Below are 21124 nucleotides of genomic sequence, written 5' to 3'. Positions count from 1 at the left end.
TATTACCTCTTCTGGGAGTTGAGAAAATGGCTATGTGAACTGATGAGAAAATGCTATGCTTGTACTTTCTTTCTTTTGGACAAGAACCAGAAGCATCCTCCTCTGGATCTCCTGGATGCAAACTTGGAAAAAATATATTTTATTACACAACACAGAAAAGCATTTGAACAGTTCACCCTGCCCTTTATATTCCTCTTTTCCAGTATAATTCCCAAGTAAACATAATGATTAGCTTATTTCTACTATGCATTTAACAGCACAGCGGAGGCAAAGAACAGCAGTGAATTAATGTGCTAGCCTTTTCACACCAAAAAACCTGGATTCCAATCCTGTTAAGTCATCAAGTGGAAATGAGTTTGGCTTGTTCTCCTAAATGCTAATGGACGTCTGTCCATATCTTGAAGCTACCACTAACTTAGGCAAAATCGCCAGCTCCTCAATTGGAATAGAATATTACCTGAGGTAATAACAACTGATGCTTTAAAATGAGAATCTTAAGTCAGAATTCTGGTAGATGGGCAAAATTGTACTAGTACAGGTAAAACAATGTTGCCAGTGCTCTTAGCAGCTTCTTTCATGAGCATCAAATTCATTGAAAAATAAAAACAATGAAGCAAATCCCCAGCTGAAATAAATGGATTTTGTTCACTGAAGTAAAGGAGCTTTGCCAGTTTTTTACCAGCTCAGGATGAGAACCAATACTGCGAAATTTACACATGGAAAGGGACTTCCCAGCTGGTCTTTGGAGGAAAGAAGGGAAGTATTCAGTCTTTACACATTAGAGACAGTAGTTACTATTGTGTCAGCATTCATAATATAGACCCTAGGTATTTGGATTGTATAGAAATTTGGGTTCACAGTAAAACCTAGCATATAACATCTTAACCCAGAAGCAGCCTTTGGTGAACTCTTTAAAAATTTGACGGTGCATGTTTTATCCTTTTCAATTCTGCTTTACAAACATTGGCGACTAACCTCCTACTAATACCAGCAAGTCTGAGTATACACAGGTATGTATCCTTATCTTCTCCCTTCTAGTTTTTTGCTTTCCTCCTTTATCTTTTCTCTCGCTTTCATGTCTTTGTAACGCCCTCTGCCCAGGCCGCCTTCTACTACTCCCTGTCAGTTCTTAGTTCAGCTTGGTCTTTCTTCACAAGATCATGCCTTACTCTTTCTTCCTCTCCTAGTTTCATCAGTTGTCCAGTTTCTTTTTCTTACTACTGGTGCCTTTCATTCTAGATCCTTTCTAGTCCTTCACATTGCCCTTTCTGGATGCATTCTTGCATCTAAAGTCAGTAAACTTAGTTTGAAACAAGTTAATGCATCACCTTCCAGCTAATGGTTAATGTATAAAGGTGCCTAAAATAGGGGTTTACAGGTTCCAGATGTTCTTAATGATCTATAACTCAAAAGGTTTTCACATAAGAAATAGTGTGCAGGCCATGGGCAGTAACTTATTTTAACACTAGTATTTGTCTTGTGACCTAAATGGGTCAGGGGATTGGTAACAGGATACAGAGACTTTCACCTCTACATCTCCAATTATGATTATTGCCAAAATATGCAGTAACTAGAAGTTCATTGCCCTTTGAAAGTTATTTGTAACCGGTATGAAATTTTGTTAGTGAACTCAGGCTAGTTCCTAATGAATGGCTGCCCACATTACATCATATTTAGTAACTCTGATGCCTATATTAGAAGAGACATGATTGTGAATACCAAAGTTTAGGACTGAGGTATACTAGATGATGGCACTACTGCTGCTCACATGGTAGTTTTTAAATAGATAAAGATAACGTCAGTCTCTAGGGTTGTTCAACCTACATTAACATGTGCATCATCTTCAACCCGGCTTCCTACATTAGGATCATCCAAAGTAGCATGGATGTTTCACAATTACCTAATGTATAACACATTTCAAAATGTATAAAACTTTAAAAAGAACACTTCAAATTGCAGTATAAACTCCTTTCCCTCTAAGTAATGGCTTGTTGAAGGAAATAGTTATTTTCACCAGAAATGTTTCCTTCATTTTTTAAAAAAATATTTAGTTAAATTGAACAAACATTTTCAATTTGTTTTGATTTGAATCTACTGCTTGGCTGATTTATTTTAGTTCTGCTTTTCTCCTTTTTCACCATTTTCCCGTTTGAAAATAGTAAGGAAAAAAGAGGAATAGAAGGGAGAGGAACTGAACTCTTACTGGAATTGAAAACTCTTGACTTGTTTTGTTTGAAAAAATCCATGGGAAAAAATAACTAGGCAAAAATGTTCCATTTTGTTCATGGAAAATACCAGGTTTTTAGGGACACTTAGGTTAGACCCAAAAGTGTAAATATTTCAGAATTAAAACAGGGAAGATGACTTTAAGAAATAGTATATCCTTCACTGTGCATGAAGACAGATGATCTCAATACAATTTAACAGCACCAACAATGTTTTGCATTTGTACCAGGGGCAGAAACCAGATCCTATTCATAAACATAGCCAAATTTTTGGAGATACAAAGCTCAAAGGGCCACTAGGATAATCTACATAATTTTGATTCACTGAGGAGAGGTTTGTAATCTAGCAATCTCTGATCCATACTTTGTGGTTCAGATCCATCTAAGCAATTTACTTCTCCAAAATAGATTTGTTTTGCAGCTTCAAGTTGTATACCTGCTGACTTCTGACTATACCTCTCTACGGCCTTGCTCTGACTATACCTCACTGCAGCTCTAAAGATAGGAACTTGCTTCTTGTTTAGATTAAACCGATTTCTATTGAAAGTAGGTTTTGCTGAGTAGTTCAGGCACTTAAGAAAACAAAACAAGCCTTTGAGACTTGGAGTCATAGAGAACCCCCTACTTAGTCTGACCCCCTGCTTGAGGCAGGATCATCCCTAGCCAAACCATCCTATACAAATCCATTGTCTAACCTCTTAGCAAATTCCACAGTCAACCCTGACACAGCACAAGTATAATGCCCTAATCTGCCATAGGTAAAGCAGGGGGACCATGGTAGTCAACATCCTACTGCTGAAAGAGTTGTTAAAATATCCTCAATAAATCCCAGGAAGAGGACAATGGCCCCCCACTACAGAGGAAGGCAAAAATCACCACAGTCCGTACCAGTCTGACCATAGGGTAACATTTCTTCTGGACCCAAATATTGGCATCAGCCTGACCCTGAACAGAGAGGCAAGATGCTCTAGCTAGAAACCTATGGGTTTGACTCCCAGCAGGAGGATTGGCACATCCCAGGCAGAGTCCCTAGCCTTGGCTGCAGTCAATACCCAATGCCTCTGCAGAAGGCTTATAAAAAAAACCCTGACACATGTAGCAGGTCAGGGCAGGGAAATCCCCTCCCAGCCTCATGTGGCAACCAGCAAAGACCAGAAGTGTGAGAAATACCTATAGTAGAAATTAGGCATAACTACACATAGATCATCCCTGATCAGTGGCTGTCCAATCTCTTTTTGAACACCTCCAGTGATGGAGAGTCCCTTGACAATTTCCCTTAGCAGTCTATTCTACTGCCTCACTGTTCTAACAGTGAAGAAGTTTTTTCCTGATATCCAGTCTAAACCTGCTTCACTATAACTTCAAGCCATTGGTCTACATCCTCCCTGTCTCCACTCTGCAGCAAGAGAAAAGGTGTTTTCCCACTTCTTTATGATAGCCCTTCAAGTATCTGAAGACTGCTGTCATGTCCCCTCTTAAGTGCCTTTTCTGAAAACTGAACATGCCAATTTATTTCAACTTCTCCTTGTAAGACTTGTCTTCCAAGACCTTTATCATTTTTGCCACCTACATCTTGACCCTCTCTATCTTTTCCACATCATTATTCAAATGAGTTAAAAGTTTTAGAATTACTCAAACTTACAAAGTAACTTGTTACTAGCAAACTAGAATTACTAGTTTTAGAATTACTAGTATTTTGCAAACAGGACCTTGTAATGTTTTCATGGAGACCTGGTCGTAACCAAAGTTGCTTCACTATGTTTAGAATTGGATTGGAAACTTAAAATATAAGGAAAACATTGTTGGCAGGCAATACCTTGACTAATGTTACTGGGAATTGACTTTTTGTGGAAGAAAAGATTGCATGAGATGGAGAATGAAAAAGATTGGCAAGAGCAAGGGAATTTCAAGCTCCGGACATTAAATTAATGTTTGTTTAGTGTTTTGGAAAAATCAATTCCATTAGAACTGTTAATTTTAATCATATAATATCTTTATTATTGTCTCCCAATGTTTGTAACAGGGCAGAATAAGCTGTACTGGAAGGCTGATGGTCCAAGCTGTCAATCAAAGAGGCCGCAGTCCTCGGACACCTCCTGGCCAGCCTCATGTCAGAAGGTACTATATAAGTGTATTACTGCAGCTGCTGTACATATTTGGTATAAGGGGGCTGGCAGGGTTAAAAAGATTGGGAGGAAAGCGTAAGTCCTAAAGCAGAAAGAAGCCCCATCTTCTCTTGTGTCAGAAACTCTCTATGATCATTGGACCATCAGATGAACAAAAGACAAACTACTCAACTGCACTGCCTTTGGCCATGAATGAGCCTTACCTTTGTGTAGAGAAATACACCCTTTTCCCAGCACAAAAACTGAGGTTGTGGCAGAAAAATAAATATTGATTCTGCTACAATCTGTTAGCTCTTTTCAGCAGCAACTTTGCCAGAGAGCAATGTTTTGTAGCACCACATGTAACATCTGTTCAGTCTCACACAGCAATGCGAATCCCAAGGTTCCTCAGCATCTTGCAGTCCTCATCCCTCCTTTCCCCCTGCCAAAGGGTGGCAGGGGAGAGAGAGGAAAGGAGGCAGAGAGAATGGCTGGGTCTCTGATAGCCATCCCAATTGTGAGCAGTCACAGGGCCCTGCATGGACCCTGCTGTCATGGGCTCCTTAAACAGCCTCTGCTTTCTCTGGGAATTTTCTCACCCTAATCTTCACCCCCCCTTCCCATCTCCCTGCTCCATCTAGCAGCAGAACTGGTGGAGCAGGCAGGCACAGGGTTGAGAGGGTTGTTGTGATCACTGGGTTCCATAAACACAGGTATACAGTGAATGAGAACAACACTGTCTGGCTAGCTACTGATCTGAGGGACCATCTCCCAATTATCAGCTCAGTTTCCTTAGTTAAAGGAACTTAAAATTATAACTTCTCTCACTACAGGAATAGTGTTAGAGTAAGGGTGAGGGAATTCCCATTGCAAATGCAGGAGCCCTGCCAAGAGGTGAGCCTCCAGCACTAGTACTGCTGGGTTGTGGAGGTCAAGGGGACAGTTCTCCTTGCTCCTGCCATCCCTGCAGGCCAGGGGGCTATCCTTGTCAGGTGCTGCTTTTCAGCAGATACAACCTGCTTGTCAAAGGGAGGGGGCAGGCTGTCAATTGTCAGGCTCCCCTGAGGGAGGTGGAGTTGGGGGGGGAGGGACCCAAGGAGCAGCTACTGCTAGCTAGCTAGAGACCTCAACTTTGAGCTGACTTTGTAGGTCTTCAGCCAAGGGCTGGAATGCCTATATACCCCCTTTCTCACCATGTTTTCCTAGTTCTGCAGATTTCCCAGAAATTTTCAGCTCTGCAATAGATATCTGTTCATAGCCTTTGTTTTATAACCCTTATCCTCCCTTTTCTCCTTGTTTATCACATTAGAATCATAGAATCATGGAAAATTAAGGTTGTAAGAGGAGGTCATCTAGTCCAACCCCCTGCTCAAAGCAGGAGAATCCCCAGCTAGATCATCCCAGCCAAGGTTCTGTTTAGCTGGGTCTTAAAAACCTCCAAGGATTGAGCGTCCACAACCTCTCTGGGTAACCTGTTCCAGTGTTTTACTACCCTCCTAGTGAGGATGATTTTCCTAATATCTAAACTAAACTTCCCTTGCTGCAACTTGAGACCATTGCTCCTTGTTCTGTCATCTGCCACCACTAAGAACAGTCTGGCTCCATCCTCTCTGTAACCACCCTTTAGGTAGTTAAAGGCTGTTATGAAATCCCCTCTGTCTTCTCTTCTCCAAACTAAGTAAGCCCAGTTCCCTCAGCTTCTCCTCATGAGTCACATGCCCCAGCTCTCTCCAATTAGTCTGTAGTGGGGGGCCCAAAACTGGACACAGTACTCCAGATGTGATCTCACCAGTACTGAATAGAGGGGAATAATGGCTTCCCTCAATCTGCTGGCAACACACCTACCAGTGCAGCCCAGGATGTCATTATTCTTACCAGTAAGTGCACACTGTGGGCTCATGCTCAGCTTACTGTCCAGTATAACCCCCATTTCCTTTTCTGCAAAGCTGCTGGCCAGCCAGTCAGTTCCCAGCCTGTACTGGTACATGGGACTGTTCCATCCAAAGTGCAGGACTTTGCACTTGTCCTTTTTGAACTTTGTGAAATTTCTTTTGTCCAGTCCTCTAATTCATCTAGGTCTCTCTGAATTTTAGTCCTACCCTCCAGTGTATTTACTACTCCCCCTCAGCTTGGTGTCATCTGCAGACTTGCTGAGGGATCACTCCATCCCATCTTCCAGGTCACTGATGAAGATATTGAATAAAGCCGGACCCAGGACCGACTCCTGGGGCACTCCACTTAACACCAGCTGCCAACTAGATATTGATTACTACTCTCTGAGCCCAATAATCCAGCCAGTTTTCTATCTACTTTATAGTCCATTCATCCAACCCATACTTCCTTAGTTTGCTTGCAAGAATGTTGTGGGAAACTATATCATAAATCTTGCTAAAGTGAAGGTATGTCACATCCATTGATCTCTCTGCATCCACAGAGCCAGTCATCTTATTGTAGAAGGCAATCAGGTTGGTCAGGCCTGACTTGCCATGTTAACTGTTCCTTATTACCTTCTTCACATCCAAGTGTTTAAAAATGTATTCCTTGAGGACCTGCTCCATGATTTTTCCAGGAACTGAGGTGAGGCTGCCCAGTCTGTAGTTTCCTGGATCTTCCTTTTATTAAAGATGGGCACTATATTTGCCCTTTTCCAATCATCAGGGACTTCTCCAGCCACCATGAGTTTTCACAGAAAATGACCAGCAGCTCTGCAATCACATCAGCCAACTCCCTCAGCACCTCAGGTGTGTCACCTCCAGCTCCATGGACCTGTACATGTCCAGCTTTTCTAAGTAGTTCCTAACCTGTTCTTTCATCACTGTTGGCTGCTCATTTCCTCCCCAAACCGTGCTGCTGGGCCACTAGTCTGGGAGCTGACCTCACCTATGGAGATTTGAGATAAAAAAGGAACTGAGTAGTTTAGCTTCTTCCACATTCTCAGTCTTTTCCGCACTTCCACATTCTCTCGTTTCATCTTGTTTTACTTTCCACTACAAGGCCTTTGTAGACCTGATGCTTACTACTGATGCTTCCTTAAAGCACCAGCCTAATTGGGATTCAAATCTGGATGGGACTTGTAGATGCTACTGCAATGCTAAATAAGTAGTAAGACAAAAATGTCATAGAGATGGCTCCAGACCACAAGGTTTGGATCCAGGTCTGAAGTGTTTGAAAGTTTGGGGATGCTGATTGTTTTAATTTAGGCATTCGTGGAGGGAGGAACCAGAAATAAAGTATAACATCTAGCTCTGCATTTTTCTGAAGTTTGTAAGTATTCAGATGTGGGGTTTTGGTTTATGTTTATCTCTAGACTTTGGCCCATTTTATTCTTTCCCTTTCTAGTTATTAGAGTAGCTAGTTATTAGACAGAGCCAAGACCTACATAGCACAGCTCCTACATATTCAACCAACAAAAAGGCAGTGTGGTTGGGTTAACCAAATAGAGCTTCTGTCTGTGGATCATAAACGTTTCAGTTCATATTTCTGCTCTTTTGATGTTCTGCTTATTAATTACATGCATTGTAGGATCTGGGCAGCAGCTGGCAACTGCAACACATGTAATGACAGATCTAATAATAACTACAGTCAGGTGAAATAAATGGATTCAGATGTTCCCAAGAACAGTTAGCAACCCAAGTACGTATAATAAAATTACTGCAGGGAAGAATTAGGTGCATTTTATGAATCTCACCAGCTACTGAGTTGATCAAACAGGATCATGCAAGCGTTAAAAAACACCAGCCTCAGTTAGGACTACACAAATCATTTCCATAATATTCCAGGTTATGGAACAATGGCAGGAGCCAAACTTGTCTAAATGTAAACCCTTCATGCAGCATTCTGTTGCAACATTGCTATGGTACAGCCACTGAGCATATTTTGTGAAGTGAAGGAACTATACCTTCCACATTCACCAATTCTTCAGGAAGTCAGCATTCAATACCCCCATTTTAATGGGACTGGCAGTTTTGCAACTATAAAACTCTTGTTGATTTGTGACAGCAAGAGCTGCCTTTGGGAATCCTGGTGTAGTTCTGCAAAGTTACTAGTTGTTAAACAAGACAATTTAAGAGCCTTTAGGGGAGGGACTTTAACAAGTTTGAAGGAGAGAAGGAAGAGGGGAAAACAAAGATAAGAGGGAAATAAAATAGAAAAAAGATTCAACAAAAAATAACTAGACAACTAATAGTTCTGCATCTCCCTGCAAAGTAGAGGGTGGGCATTCTGTAGTTTGCTAAGGTACACAGTGGTCTATCTAGCTCTGCTGCTCAAGAGAATCCTGTTTATTTGCTTTTTGAGCCTGTTCAAATTGAAATGAAAGTTGTGCTAACAGCTGACACCTTATCTATTTTCTAGCTGCTGTCAGCACTATAGCAATCACATAAAGTACTGAATGTGCACATGATAGAGTAATAGTACAACATAGAGGAGACTTACAATTACATTAGCATTTTAATTGAAATGAGTATTTTCCTTAGTCCTCTTCTTCCCTTTATAATCACTTGTTTTGAAGTCCTCACCCCAGTAGCATAGCTATGAGTGGGCCAGCAGGGCATGAGCCCAGGCCCTGCCTAATAGGTGGTGCCAGAATGAAGGCAAGGGGGGTGACTACCCCCTCCCTCCTGGCCCTGCACTCTTTACCTTCCCTGCCACCGCTCCAGCAGCCAGGGCAGAGGAGCAGCCATTGGGTTAGACTGACAAAAACCTCACTTCCAGGGAAAGCTGCTGCTGTGTGGGGGCGGGGGGGAATGCCAGTGTGCCCAAGATAACCGTTTTTTATCCTTTTTCACTACTGAGTTTTGACTTTTCAAGCACCACTCTGCATTAATACCACTACATTCCTGTGGTATTAATCCCTGCAGGAGCAGGTTACCCTGGGTGTGCAAAATCTTGAGTTATGACTCCACCTCCCCTCTGCTGTGGTTTCCCATTAAAAGCTCAATCCTGCTGAGAGCTAGGCAAATCCTATAAGTGTCTGTACTTCCACATCTCCCGCTGAACTTGATGAGATCTCAGAACGTGCAACACCCTCTTAAGAGACAGGTTCCTTATCACCTTACTAACATGCAGCTCTTCCTGCTTACTGGGAGTTTGCTTTATGAATTTTGCTAATTGATGGTTTTTCTCTCCCACTAAGGCATTTTCTCATGTACTTAGGTTTGGAGAAGTTGCGGGGGAAGGGGGACTTGCTCAAGGCAACAGAAACATCAGTGCACTTCATATTTTATTAGCCTAGTGCACTTCATACTTTGTTTCATTGCTGTTAGACATTTTAACGTATTTTAAATTTCTCTTAGTGTGATCTTGGCAAAGAAACAGTTTTTTTGTTTTTGTTATCTTTACTAGTCCACTCCAGCTTAATGTAAAGCATGCCTGGCTTTCGTTTTTAATAATTTTTTTTACACTTTTAAGAGACTGTTAGCTTGTTCTGCCATTTCTTTCTTAAAATGAAAGTGGGGAAGGGCACCTTAGAGACTAAATTCATTCAGAAAGACATGATTTATTTTTAAGCAACAGCCTACTTTGTCAGATGCAATGGGTGAATCTGCTTTCTGCCTGACTTCAGACTAACATGACTAAGTATATCTTTCTCTTTAAAGCAATTTCCTAAAATTCATACTTCATAGTTACTTCATAGAAAACAGTTGAGCTAGAGCAGGGGTCAGCAACATTTTTGGGCCGAGTGCCAAAAACACCCGCAGCTTCAACTTGTAAGATGTTAGTGTGCCAGGAGCAGATGACAAGGGAGCCATGATTGTTGTTGCCATGTAGCCCCAGCCCCTTCCCCACCATCCACCCAGAGCACACATGCGAAGCAAAATGCCTTCAAGTGCCATACTCTGGCACCTGGGCCAAGGGTTGCCTACCCCTGCGCTAGAGTTTCAGAGGCACTTTGCACAGCAGCATCTCACACCTGGGCTAAATACAGGCAGTCAAAAAGCCCAAGGCATCTACGCTGCAGAGATTAAACTGCAAAACAACTGGACACATTCACTTCTGATTCAGGAAATGCAGCCACATGCCTGCAATGGCTCAGGCCAGAAGCTGGGGGGGTGCTACAGCACAGCTCTCTGGCATGTAGCCAGCATGGGCTGTATGTTTGCTTCCTCCTCCTGCTGCCCCTGAGGCCTCTGGGATTTGAAGTCCACAAATCGCAAATCGCAGAAGCAGGAGCAGGATTCTGCAGGGTTGCTCATCACTTCCTCCTCCTGATTCCAAGTGCCTCTGGCATTTGTAGTCCACAGTCGCACCCAGCAGTAAGTTTTTGGCATTGCAGGGCAGCTCTGTACTTGGGGGAAAAGACATTTAAACCCCTCCCCCTAGTGCCCTGGCCCCAGATCCCAGCCAGGGTTTCCTGGGAGTGGGTCTTTCCCTGCCTCCCCCCAACCCCACACACAACCCTTCTCTGCTGGAGCAGACAGCACAGCACAGCACAGCCCAGGGCTGGAATGCATGCTGGGATGCTGGAGGACTGTGAGTTGACTTGAACCAGGAAGAAGTCTGGGACAGAAGTTCCATAAACCAGTTTGACCCAAATCAGTCAAGTCTGATGCTACATTCAGCCAGGGTTGTCTTAAATCAGTTTTAGTCATTTTGAAAACGGTTTATGTGCACTGAGCTTCTGTTCTGTTACAGGTTTAAACCAGTTTCTGCTCACTTCAATTAGTTTATGTGTAACTTCTGTCCCTAACCCTAGGTATCAGTGGAATCCTCAGTTTTGATTTAGAAAACCCATGTTGCCCAAGCAATGCCTGGGTGGAACTGGACGCATATACACATGCAGCAAGGCTGCTCTGACATGCTGTAATTACAACATGTTAGAACAGACTCAGTCAGTCGAGTCTGCTGGGGCATGGCAATTACCAGACTGCAACATCATGTGCATCAGCATCCCCACACTGAAAAATGGTGGTGGGGGAGCTTTAACTAAAGCTTGTTTTAGTGAGCTTTAGTTAAAGCACCCCTGCTGCCATTTTTCAGCACACAGACGCTGATACACTAACACTCCAGGCGTAATGCCCTCATACCCCACTCCCAGGGCACATCTATAAAACCCAGAGAGAGGGAGCCTCAGAAACCAGGCAAGTAGAGAGCCAGGAGATAAATGCAGAGGAAAGAGAAAGAAGTAGCATAGGCACCTCCTATGGCCAGTAACAGGCATCACCATCGCGCGCGCTCTCAGAAAAAGCCAGGCAAATGTTGCGGGCTGAATCTGTCTTCAATTACATCTGTGCAACCCTGCATTGCAACAGAGTGTTACTGTGGGCAGAGTTTGGCCCTAGAATTGAATTCACTGGCATTCTTTGGGGTTAAGTGAAATAAGATTTGAGGGCCAATTTCTTTTCTCAATTACATATTTTTTTAATTTGCTAAATAAACTAAGAATTTACAGAGATGGCAAAAAGAACATTTTAGTGCTAAATAAATTATATACACCATGGAAAAAAATGTCAGTTTGAATTGAAAAGGAACCAGAAAAAAGTTTTCAATAAATTAAATTAATGGGCAAGAACTGCTGATGCTGTTTGGGGTGGAGGGAACTGCAGAATAGTCATATTTTTGCATTTTATTTTCCATGAGTGTGTTTTTTTTTAAACAAGAGCTCTGGCTCTTTTGTTTCTGTTGCCTCTGTGCTAAGTTCTCATTCTTGGGACACCACAACTGAGTGGGTTTGGGAATGATGATAAATATCACAAACTGAAAATGGAAAGAGTGAAAAGTAAACTTCAAGATCAGATTAACTAAATTTAAACCATAATCATCCTCTATTCATATATGACCGTTAGTATCAAAGAACAAGTGAAAAAAGAATATTTTGTGGAAACTGTATGCCCTCAACTGAGGTGGTAGCCAATTTTTAGTTGGTGCTGTTTTGTTTTTTTTAAATAAACACATTTATTGCTGTTACTGTTATTTTACTGTTATTTTCTGGCATAATCAAGTAATAAAAAGGTGATCAGCTATATAAAAATCTCTACCATTGATTAAGCAACAGGATAAAAGTAAACTAAAAACACTATAAATGTATAAACAAATTGCCTTTATAGGTAAGTGACTCGTGCCGAATGAGATCACTTTCTACATCGCGTATTTGCCACAATCTAGATTAAAGTAACGTAAATGCAAAATGTCCTATTTAATCGATGCTTTGCCAAATTCTGCTCTGTTATGCTAGCACAAATTCAGAGCTATTGCACTTGGGAAGGGAGTGGGGGGCAGGGAAGGGGTCACAGAAATGAATCCAGATTTATGCCAGTTTGACATCTGAATTTTGGTCTTAAGTTCTTTTCAAGCAACTTTATTATACATGTGATTTTTAAGACCCCGATCTCGATCAAGGGACAGCGGTGATGAAAACGAACCAATTCAGGAACGATTCTTCAGACCTCACTTCCTGCAGGCTCCTGGAGACCTGACTGTTCAAGAAGGAAAACTCTGCAGAATGGACTGCAAGGCAAGTATCAAGTCTGTTTTAATTTGTGTTGAGCAGCAGGCTCCTTGGTTCAAATTTGGTTGGATCTTAGAATATTTATCCATCTAAAACTGCCTCGTAAGTGGGAATTCTAGATACATAAAGAATTAAACCCAACAGTGAGACTTGGCCTTTGATACCAATAAGCTTGTGACTGATGACCCATTCTTCAGGGGACTAGAAAAAGAAGAATATATTTCTTTCCTTGTCAATAAAATATTAATTTTCTAGCCCCTTAGAATAATCATGATGGGACTTCCTGCTAAACTCAGCATTTAAAAGTTTGCATTTGATTTGCCTTAAAGATGAAAGAGATTTAGAGCCTGTAGCAGCTAAGACTTGGCCTTAGAGTCCACAAAAACCATGACTAAATATTGGTTTATTGCATGAGACCTATTTAGTTCATAGCTGTTCAACAGCCCTATGCTCAGGGCATAAGCTGCCTCTTACCCAATGAACAAGTGAACCTAGCCTTATGATCAGCAACAATTAAGACCTCTGGTGAGGTGTCTCAGAGAGATTTCTCCCAGAGTAATCTGACAGGTGAGTAAAGCTGGACCATATATATCAACCAGCCAGATCCCAATCTGCTCATCCTTTGTTCTCTTCTGTGTTGGCCCAAATAGTTAGGCATGTTCTGAGTTAGGCATGTTATTGGGTTAGGCCCTGCTAGAGATACAGACTTGGGGAGCAGCAAGTTTGAGAAACCTGCTGAGCTGTTCAGTCACCAGGAGATGGGTAGTATGGTTGAACCCACCACCAGAAATTATGATAATATCTGAGTCAGAGAGAAACTGGTGAACTAGTGAAAGCATACTATTCAGGAGATATTATCCACCACATGATATATTTTGTATGTCAAATACTTCCCTAAATTACTTACTCTTTTAACTGGAAGTGTCAAACATATGAGAACATCCTACAGTTCTATGCGAGTAGAAAGAGAGTGAGCGTGCCTGTAGAGGTCAACTGAACTATTAAAAATATGGTTCCAAGTTCACTTAATAGAACAGCTAGGAGATGGAACTGCTGCTAGGCAGCCCATTTTTTTTTTGGTTTGGTTTTTATTTTGTAATTCATTCTTTCTGTAGTGCTGGTCATCCTGAAGATCTTAGGCTTTACAATATTTGGACCACTGTAACTCAGGATTATTTCCATCATTCTTTCCTTAAAAACATTTCTTGTCCAGTTGGACAGGTTTAAGTGAATAGGCTCATTCTAAGGCAGACTTCATATTAAGGCAGGTAATTTTACCTACCAGTAAAGCACTGCAAAATTACCCTTTTAACCCACCCATCTCAACATTTTCTTTCTGCCTACTGTTTTGAAGCAATTTTTGGCCCTCTGATGTAATTTGTTTACAATATTAAGAGACAGTTCATTTCTACACTGATGCAGATGTCTGTATCAATAAAAGAAAAATATTTTTGCTCCAAAAATGGCTGCAGATTGTGAATGGGGAAGAATAAGCTTTCTATTTAAGAGAGATTGATTTTTAAAACTCAGCAGTATGAACTGGACAGGTATGTCCATGTGAAAATAGGTGAGATGGAAAGCAAAATGATTGCTTCTCATCTCTAATCCTTTTAATCTATTTGATCCATCTGAAACATTACAAAGGTGAGACCAACATGTTTCCTGGTAGAGGCATTAGTGACTTTGTAGAAGACAATTAAAATTCAGATTTGCCATGTTTACTATAGAATATAACTACTTTCTCATAATAGCATAAACCTTCTTTCCCAGGAAGTACCTTTCCAATGATGATACATCTCTTACAACAGTCTGAGATTGCTTCAAATTATTTGGATACACAGGTACTGTAGGCAGCACTGACGATAATGAATGATGCATAACTAGAATGGAATCTGGAGCTCATATCTGTTTAGCTGACATGGTTTGTCTACAGGTTTCATTCAGAAACAAAGGCAAACTGAAAAAAGCCAGACAGGTGTCACCCAAACTTTGTTTCACAATGTAATTTTTTTTATTAGACTCAGAATAGGTTTAAACTGATCTAGCCAGTTACACCCATGAAGCAGCACAGCAATCAAATGAGCTGCATAAGGCATGACAGTACAATTCTGTATACATTAGGATGTAGCTTGTCCATTGTACTGTGTGCTATCCCTAAACTCTCCTACACAAACAAATTCCTTCTTTCCTCTTGAAGTAAAAAATAAGCAATACAAAACAGAGAAACACTAAAGCTCCTTCCCATTGTTTTCATATTTAAGGTCAGTGGGTTACCAACTCCGGATCTAAGCTGGCAACTCAATGGAAGACCAATTCGTCCTGACAGTTCTCACAAAATGCTGGTGCGTGAGAATGGTGTGCACTCCCTGATCATAGAGCCAGTCACAGCTAGAGATGCTGGAATCTACACATGCATTGCCAGCAACAAAGCTGGTCAGAATACATTCAGCCTGGAGCTCATTGTTGCAGGTAACATCCTTGTGCTGAGACTCTCCATTGGAGGTTGTTCAAGTTGTACGTAAAAATCTGAAATGTAATGTTTTTGAACAACAGCATCTCTTGTGCCTGTGCTTGCACCCTTTCACTCTAGTGAGCTATGAGCATTAAGGGCTGGAGCAGTCTTAACTGACAATCAGTTCCTTTTCACCACCATGGCTGCAAAATGGCATACCTGCCACACACCTGGATGAGATCAACTCTTAATCATTAGTATTAGGATGGGTTAGTTCTACTTCGCTTTAGGTTTAAATTAACCTGTTTCTCAACAATATTAAATAGTTTTAAGAGGAATTAGTAGCTAGACACACATGGTACAGTAGTGCGGAATCAAAGTCCATATGTTTCAAGAACTATCTCTGACATTACTCTGCCATGCCCATAAGACACAGATAATGCCTTTCATTGATCTGCCTGGGAGAGGGGAACAAAATGGAGCACTACTCTATGTTAATTATTCCCCAGGAAGACCCTAAAAAAAGAGAGGCAGGGCTAAATATTTTTTTCTTGAGAAATGCATAGTTGATGAATGCCAGCTTCAAAACAAGCTGGTCATTAACTCAGGGCCAGGGAGAAATATGCTCCCCAACTCATCCTGTGTTCCCAGTCAGCTAAATGGTATAAAGGAGGCTGTTACTTAATCTTATAGCATATTCAAGGCAATGCTGATTTCTATATGCCAGAATTAAATTTCTCTTGTTAAGGCAATTTGTCTGCACCTGATCCTGTTAGATTAGCAATGTATATGGAAATGAATGACACATTACACACATCCCAGTATGAAGTCACTTCATCCTGGTTGAATCCTAAAATAGTAGAGACCATAAGAACTAAAGGCTCATCCTGTCAGGAGATGGATAGGCCACCAGGTTTAGGAAAGCTTTTATAGGGCACACTGAAGCAATTGCAGTGTGAGTTTTGAGTGTGGCAAATCTAGTTGAACAGAGAAAACATTTCATTTGGCTCTATTCCAAGCCACCTGTCTGCTATTCGGGTCAGAATCAGGACATAATTTACTTCCGCTGATCCAGCATCAGGTAGTGCTGTACTAACCATCACAGAAGGAATGGTCTAAAATCTTCTATTTAGCTGTGTACTTCCAGGGACAACAGTTAAACAATATCAGCACTGTAAACATTACTGACATCTCTGTTTTTTACAGCTAAGGAAGTACACAAGCCACCAGTGTTTATAGAGAAGCTACAGAACACGGGAGTGGCTGAGGGATACCCAGTGCGACTGGAGTGCCGCGTCTATGGAGTGCCACCTCCTCAGATATTTTGGAAGAAAGAGAATGAGTCGCTCACCTATAACACTGACAGAGTGAGGTCAGGCCAGTTTAATATTCTACAATTAATCTGATTAAAAACCAAAACAAACCACAACTGAAATAGCCTAATACAATCAAAGGAATATGAAGTTGGAAGAATACTTAGCATTTACAGCATCTAATAAGAATTATTACTCACAGGAACCCTATGAGGTATGTAAGTATTATTGTCTCCATTTTACAGCTGGAGAACAAGAATCACATAGGAAACGTGCTTTTTAAGTTCAGAGCCGAGCCAATGACTCAGCCAGGATTAAAACATATTAGTTGCTTCCGAATCCTGTGTTCAGACAACTACGTTTGCCTCCACAGTTTAAGCAAACAAAAGTGTATTGTCTTTTTTAAAGAAAAAAAAAAAACACAAAAAGGCTAGAAACCAAGTATACCATTTAGATTCCCAGAGTCCCTACTCAGCAGATGCCACAGAGGCCCCCTGCATTTTCACCACTGAAGCTCACTCAGCACCTAAAAGTCTGCTTCTCCTCTTATCTTTACATATTAATTTTGTTTAAATAGCTGATATTCATTTTTCACTTGGTATGTACATCTCTCTCTCACTTTGGTGGGTATTATGTGCTTATTTAGATGGGAACATCACATTATTTATAAACTTGCTTTTTAAAATTCTCCCTGTAAGGTTATGTTCCTAAACAACATTCTTTGTCCTGCAGCCACCATTCCGTATGGAGTTTTAATCACCTCTTTCTCTTTTCAGTATGCACCAGGATAATCATGGCTACATCTGCCTGCTTATTCAGGGAGCTACAAAAGATGATGCCGGTTGGTATACTGTGTCAGCTAAGAATGAGGCTGGAATAGTGTCCTGCACTGCCAGGCTGGATGTGTATAGTAAGTGATTCCTATTCTTAAAAATGCAGTCAAATAAAACCTACCTCTCCCAAAACAGCAGTTCTAATGAACTTGTATACAGAAGGTTTATGTTGGTCTCTCTTTTATTTATAGTTTCTCCACAGTAATAGCGAGCCATATCAAGACAGCAAATACTCTGTTGAAGTACATTTTATCACCTTTCAAATACTTAAAGCAAAATGAGCATGTGCGATTCTAGTTGCATCTGGCTTATTCACCCCAGCATCCTTAGCAGTAACAGTAAATGGCATGACTGCATTAATTCTTTGGGTTCTTATTACAATGCTGTGCTAGCACTAGTTTTTAACCTTTTGTATGATTTTCCAAACTTGTCTAAAATGCACCCAAAACAAATACCAGCAGGCAAGAAATTCTGGTCTTGTGGCTTGCTGCTTAATTAGCTAATATAGTTAAATATAGCTCCTCTGTTGTGAATTGATCTTAAATCTAAATTAAATAACTGATTAGATTTCTGACCAACACCATAACTGAGTGAAATAGTTATTCATGTTATGATTTGGTTGCAATGCTGTAATTTGTTGCAAGGTAGAAAATCCAAATTAAACTCTACATAGGTTTGTCCTTCTCCAGGTTGCACAGGGCAATGATGATGACCAGCTGGCTCCCACTGATATCAGTCAGGGACAACCCCAATGAAGAGGAATAGAATTATATGGGTGGGGGGTGGTGTTCGAATCTAGCCTGGTATCTTTATTCACTGAGGGGAAGGGGGGTGTGATTGCAGTGATCCATCTGGAAAACTGGAGGCCGTCAAGTCCAACTGTACTTGGCCAGTAAGGAAGTCATGACAACATACAGCCCTAAGAAGAATTCAAGGAGATAGAGGAAGGGGGATGCTTGAGGGAGAGAAGTGGTGGCTAAAGGCAGAATAACAAGCTGGATGACAATTTCCAGTCTTAACCTGTGCTATGTTCTTACCACAGCAGCAGTAACAACAAAATACAGCTGTTATGTAAATAAGCACAAAAACAAGAAAGTAAAAAAAAAGGCTTTGAGATAATATTTCTCTGCTTTTCAAGAGCAGATCACTCATTCATCTATAGGACCTTACATAAGTGCAGTATTCCTGTTACATGAACAAAACCAGCTGAATTTCTTCCTGTTCTTAAATCTGTAGCTCAGTGGCAACAACACCCTCAGACCACCAAGCCAAAGAAGGTACGTCCCTCAGCCAGTCGATATGCAGCACTTTCTGACCAAGGACTAGACATCAGGGCAGCGTTCCAGCCTGAAGCAAACCCAGTTCATCTGACATTACAGTCTGGCTTGGTAGAGAGCGATGACCTGTAAACCTGAGCTGCCGTACCCATCTTTTTTCTTTCAACGCAGAAACACTGAAAACTGTTGCCTTGATCAATGATACTTCTATGTCACTTTATGTAAGAGGCAAACACCTTCAAGTACAAGACATAAAGAACACCTTAACCATATATTTCTTATTCATTATACCAAATTAGGAAAATAAGTAGCTGATTATTAATAGAAATGTATACATTGCACAGAAAAAAAAAATCACGATCACCATCAACTCCTATCTAGGTTGCTTCAACTCCTGTGAATAACCATTTTCATAAAGCCAAAATACTAAAGCAAACCAGAGTTTTTAGAAGTAAGCACACTGTTTGTCACCAAGTGCTTTCATAAGCAAGATATATTTGCTACACGATCATCAGTGGTGCAAGGCATTTCATTTGAGGCCATTAGACCGCAAACAAAAAAACAGAATGTATGGTTATCTTTTTGCAATTCTCAAATGGCAATGTATTCTGATAGCTACAGTGAATAAGTGCAATATTGTAAAAATAAAACAGGAAGGGAGAAGGAAGAGAAATTTAAGTAAATGCCTTATTTCTGCAAGCTGATTTCTGTTCTACGGTGAAAAACAACTACGTGCCTAAAATGTTATTAATTAGCATTGGCAATTCTATATAGCAAAGTCAACACCTTAGTTCTGGATTTTTTTATATCCATTTTTTTTTTGTGCCACCTAGCAGGAGGCTTATTTACATACTGCAAGGCTAATTTAAGCATAAATAATTTAACCTGTTCATCTCGAAGAATAAAAGCTGAGGTGTAATAATGCTCCACTACAGACTATAAATCCCATCACCTAGGTGAGAGGCATGTGTGGGAGAAAGAAAAATGCCAACAGTTTAGTTTTACTTCATTAGGTTAGCAAACAGGGGCAAATAGGGCAAAAAGACTGGACCTTTTTTATGGGTTCTTTGAAAACAGTCTGCAATCATAAGAGCACTGCCATTCACATATCTGAAATCCTAAGTTCAATTGAACACAGGAGAGTGTAAGTACTGGACATTTCTGATTGTTTAGAGCTTGTGTAGTAAGTCTGAGGATTCTAGAAGTGTATAGCAAGTGGAATATGGGTTGAGTTTGCTATATGGGTTGAAATGACAAGTATACACAATAGGGGATAGATTAGTAGATCTGAGGGAAGCAAAGAATGAAGATGGACAAAAAACCCAACACATTTTGTGCCATAATATTTTTAACAAAGCATGTGTATGTGGTGGATGGTATTATTTGTTCTCTTTCCTACTGTAGGATAACACAATAACCCTACCAAGGCTAGGGTGTGTGTACAGTAGGCAAAAATGTTAGAAGGGCTACTTTCAGAATGTAAAGCAATTCTACACCAAACTAGACTCTACCTAGTCAAACTATATTAGGCAGTTTTGATTCACAACCAATTAATTTTAATTGAAGGGGTGGGTTGGGGTGTAAGAATTTGATTAGGCCTGATGGGGGAGAATGAGGTTTTGATGGTACGAGCGTACTTTGCTATGAAAGGAAAACACTGTATTCCTTATATGAAGCACATATATGGTATCTTTCATTATTTATAATAAAAGTGTTGAAATCTTTTATCTCAGTTCAGTTATTCAAGTCCAGTACTTAGTTTTTTTATTTTTTATTTTGTAATTGTGTACCACACCATATATATGCATTACTGCTATACATGTATTGCTTTGTACTTCTGTGTAAGTACACAAACCAAGTTTTTAGCGGTTAATAAACTTAAGCACATACGATAGTTCTATTCTATGCAGATTGGTGCCGACTATGGCCACACCCATAGGCATTGCTAATCTAAATTAATGTCATACACAGTCTGTCATATGGAAAAAATCTACCTATATTTAGGAAAATTATGTTGTATCATTTGCCAGATGTTTTGACTGTGACATGCTAATTTACCATTTGTTTAGCTTCACTAGCATTATTTTGCCACCTTTATTTGTATTTATAAAAAATGTACTATTCATATTATTTTGGATTGATGTGCTGACATGTGGGTTTAATATCAATAAATATTACACCAATAGAAAATTGTCATTTTCTGAGGTAAGATGTTCACATCTGTTTCTATATGAGGATTCACATAAAAGGTTAGAGCTTTGAGCTGTGAATAAGGACAGGTTCTTTAAAGTTTCTAAAGACAGCTGGTTTGCAGAATTTTATCTGGTCCAAGGAATAACACTCAAGAGCCACCATTGTAAAACTGTAGAATTGTATTCAATTTTTTATATTTTGTGATTCATTCGCATGTACTGTTGCAGCAACCTAGACCGTCTTCAATATCCAGACCCCCACTACCTAACAGAGACGAAGT

General features: G+C 40.5%; 1 protein-coding gene across 2 annotated transcripts in view; it reads left to right on the top strand.

The window, feature by feature from the left end:
- PALLD (palladin, cytoskeletal associated protein) overlaps positions 1–20841 on the top strand; it is a 198236-nt gene extending 177395 nt beyond the window's left edge. For both annotated transcript variants that reach the window (XM_019481413.2, XM_014594070.3), the window contains exons 14-19: positions 4249–4343; positions 12650–12782; positions 15038–15245; positions 16435–16600; positions 17318–17451; positions 18611–20841. In XM_019481413.2, coding sequence (XP_019336958.1) covers positions 4249–4343; positions 12650–12782; positions 15038–15245; positions 16435–16600; positions 17318–17451; positions 18611–18783 — 909 coding nt within the window. In that variant the 3' untranslated portion in view covers positions 18784–20841. The remainder of the gene's footprint in view (positions 1–4248; positions 4344–12649; positions 12783–15037; positions 15246–16434; positions 16601–17317; positions 17452–18610) is intronic.
- The last annotated feature ends 283 nt before the right edge of the window (positions 20842–21124 follow it).

This window comes from Alligator mississippiensis, chromosome 2 (assembly GCF_030867095.1).
Source record: "Alligator mississippiensis isolate rAllMis1 chromosome 2, rAllMis1, whole genome shotgun sequence".
Lineage (NCBI taxonomy): Eukaryota > Metazoa > Chordata > Crocodylia > Alligatoridae > Alligator > Alligator mississippiensis.
The sequence above is the reverse complement of the archived record's forward strand: the minus strand, read 5'-3'. Positions and strand labels throughout refer to the sequence as shown.